Genomic DNA, 2,256 nt, shown 5'->3' on the forward strand with positions numbered 1-2,256 from the left:
ACGGAATTTTTCTTTTTCTCCTACGACTTCTAGATCCCGAGATAAATCGATTTAAAAAATACCGGTAAATCGTGAACTTTGACGTCACGGCATACGTTGTCGTAGGCGATGACGTCACATCAAATGTCCCGAGCAAAGCTCCCTCGCAGACAACACATTAATGTGTTTGTGCGCATACGTTTCTGCGCATTTCTTTCTGCTCCTCCTCAAGCGCGCTTGCATACTCGCGCTACCTAGCGGACGAAAAAAAAACAACTGCGTAGAGTCTGACGTCACACATCTTTGAACTCTTTCATTAGAATGGAAAATGAAAATTGAATTTTCGACCTTTTACAGTTATTTTTTCGAAGTTTTGACCTCAGATTTGGATTTTTCACTACTTTTTACATAGGAATCGACCATTTGTTAATAATTTTTACCCATTTGCAACTGCTCCATTTAAGTCAAATAGAGAGGCCACATCAAATATTTCTTAAAAATTAATTTTATTAATGCAAGTGACTCAACTTGTTATAGAAAAAATTATCTAATAGTTTCAAAAAAAAAAAAATTCGTACCTAAATTCCCTATTGTCTAAAGTCTCTCGCCTTATCTATCCGCTAAACTCTACATCATGGGCAAGGACAGTCTGCACAGCTCCAGCACTCACACAATGCACACGCGCCGCCCTTGCTACCTTCACACCTGCGTCAAACCTCGCTCCATCCGGCCCTGCCTCCGCCAACGCCCCCTTTGCAGCTGCAAGCTGCGGAAGCAATGCAGCAAGTTCTACAACCAGCTGAGACTCGACCAGACCGCGCGGGTCCCATCGCCGGCGGGAGCAGCTGACGAGGGCAATATCAATGTGAACGATCACGTCAAGGAGATCTTTCTCAAGACCGCCCGGCAGCTGCAGGCCGGAGATCCGGAGAAGTTGGACACAGACTATGCCGACATCTACACCCTTTACAGCACTGTCTTCACGGAGAATAGGAAACAGGCGGGGATATGTACACCAGCCCGATAAAGAAAATTTACAAGCTGTACAAGAAACTGGTGCGCCAGAATTACAAAATGCAAAAGATCGTTCTGAGTAAATCCTCGTGAAAATTTCTCATTTATTTATTTATTAAGAATTACAAGAAACTGGTGCGCCAGAATTACAAAATGCGAAAGATCATTCTGAGTAAATCCTCGTGAAAATGTCTCATTTATTTATTTATTAAGAATTTCAAAGGTCTGATAATACACCCAGTCTGGGGATCGAATAATAGGAAACTGAAAGAGAAGCTTCGACACCTGGGCGCGGGTGACATATCCGATTCCGCGTCTAGTCGAGACTCTAGTGAAGAGGAAGCCGGGGATATGTACACCAGCCCGATAAAGAAGACTTATAGGTTGTACAAGAAACTGGTTCGCCAGAATTACAAAATGCAAAAGATCATTCTGAGTAAATCCTCGTGAAAATGTCTCATTTATTTATTTATTTATTAAGAATTTCAATATTCAATTAAGAATTTCTGATAAAATGTATCCAGTCTGGGAATCGAACCCAGAACCCTCCGAATTTCCAAAGGTCAGCCGACTCTTGAACTCGATCTCAAGAGTGAACGTGTGACATTTTGATTCCATGTGGTTAACCCAAAACCAGTTTTTTCCCTAAAAAAAAAGCAAGATATTGAACTTGTAAATTTCGTATCTGACTTTAATCTTGACTGCTCGTTTAGGACCATAAAGTTTGAATGACTTGAAGAAAAATCGTAATTTTTAAAGGTTATAGGCTATTTTTCGGTTCGTTTTTGTTAAGCTACGCCGAGCAAGACCACTAAATGGATGAGTGACATGAACGACCATGCCTTAAGGATATTTATATTAAACCATCTTAATTTATTCTTCGCACGGATTTCTAATAAAATAAGATGGTTCAATATAAATAAAGTTGGTCCTAAAGCTCTGTGTGATAGTAGGGTCCTGATCGCGTACGGGAGCGTATGCCGTGACGTCAAAGTTCACGATTTACCGGTATTTTTTAAATCGATATATCTCGGGATCTAGAAGTCGTAGAAGAAAAAGAAAAATTCCGTTGGTCCTCATTTTTCCTGCTGTATGACTTTGAAACATCACCCAAGTAAGCGCAACTGATCTATTGTAAAAAAAAAAAAGTGACCATCCAGAAATTTCATTGGTCGAGTGCCAAGTCGCTCAAAAGAACAACAGATAGTTCCAAATTTTCCTATTAAACACGTGACTAAACAAAATTAAATAGACTTAGTTAAC

General features: G+C 40.1%; 1 protein-coding gene across 1 annotated transcript; it reads left to right on the plus strand.

Annotated features, from left to right (window-relative positions):
* Nucleotides 1-396: 396 nt before the first annotated feature.
* On the plus strand, nt 397-1,446 carry LOC113468895. The gene is made up of 2 exons (XM_026826166.1): nt 397-972; nt 1,254-1,446. Exons 1-2 carry the CDS (start codon nt 614-616, stop codon nt 1,441-1,443), a joined length of 549 nt encoding a protein of 182 aa, XP_026681967.1. The 5' UTR covers nt 397-613; the 3' UTR covers nt 1,444-1,446.
* The last annotated feature ends 810 nt before the right edge of the window (nt 1,447-2,256 follow it).

Source organism: Diaphorina citri, unplaced genomic scaffold, assembly GCF_000475195.1.
Source record: "Diaphorina citri unplaced genomic scaffold, Diaci psyllid genome assembly version 1.1 scaffold883, whole genome shotgun sequence".
Taxonomy (NCBI): Eukaryota; Metazoa; Arthropoda; class Insecta; order Hemiptera; family Psyllidae; genus Diaphorina; species Diaphorina citri.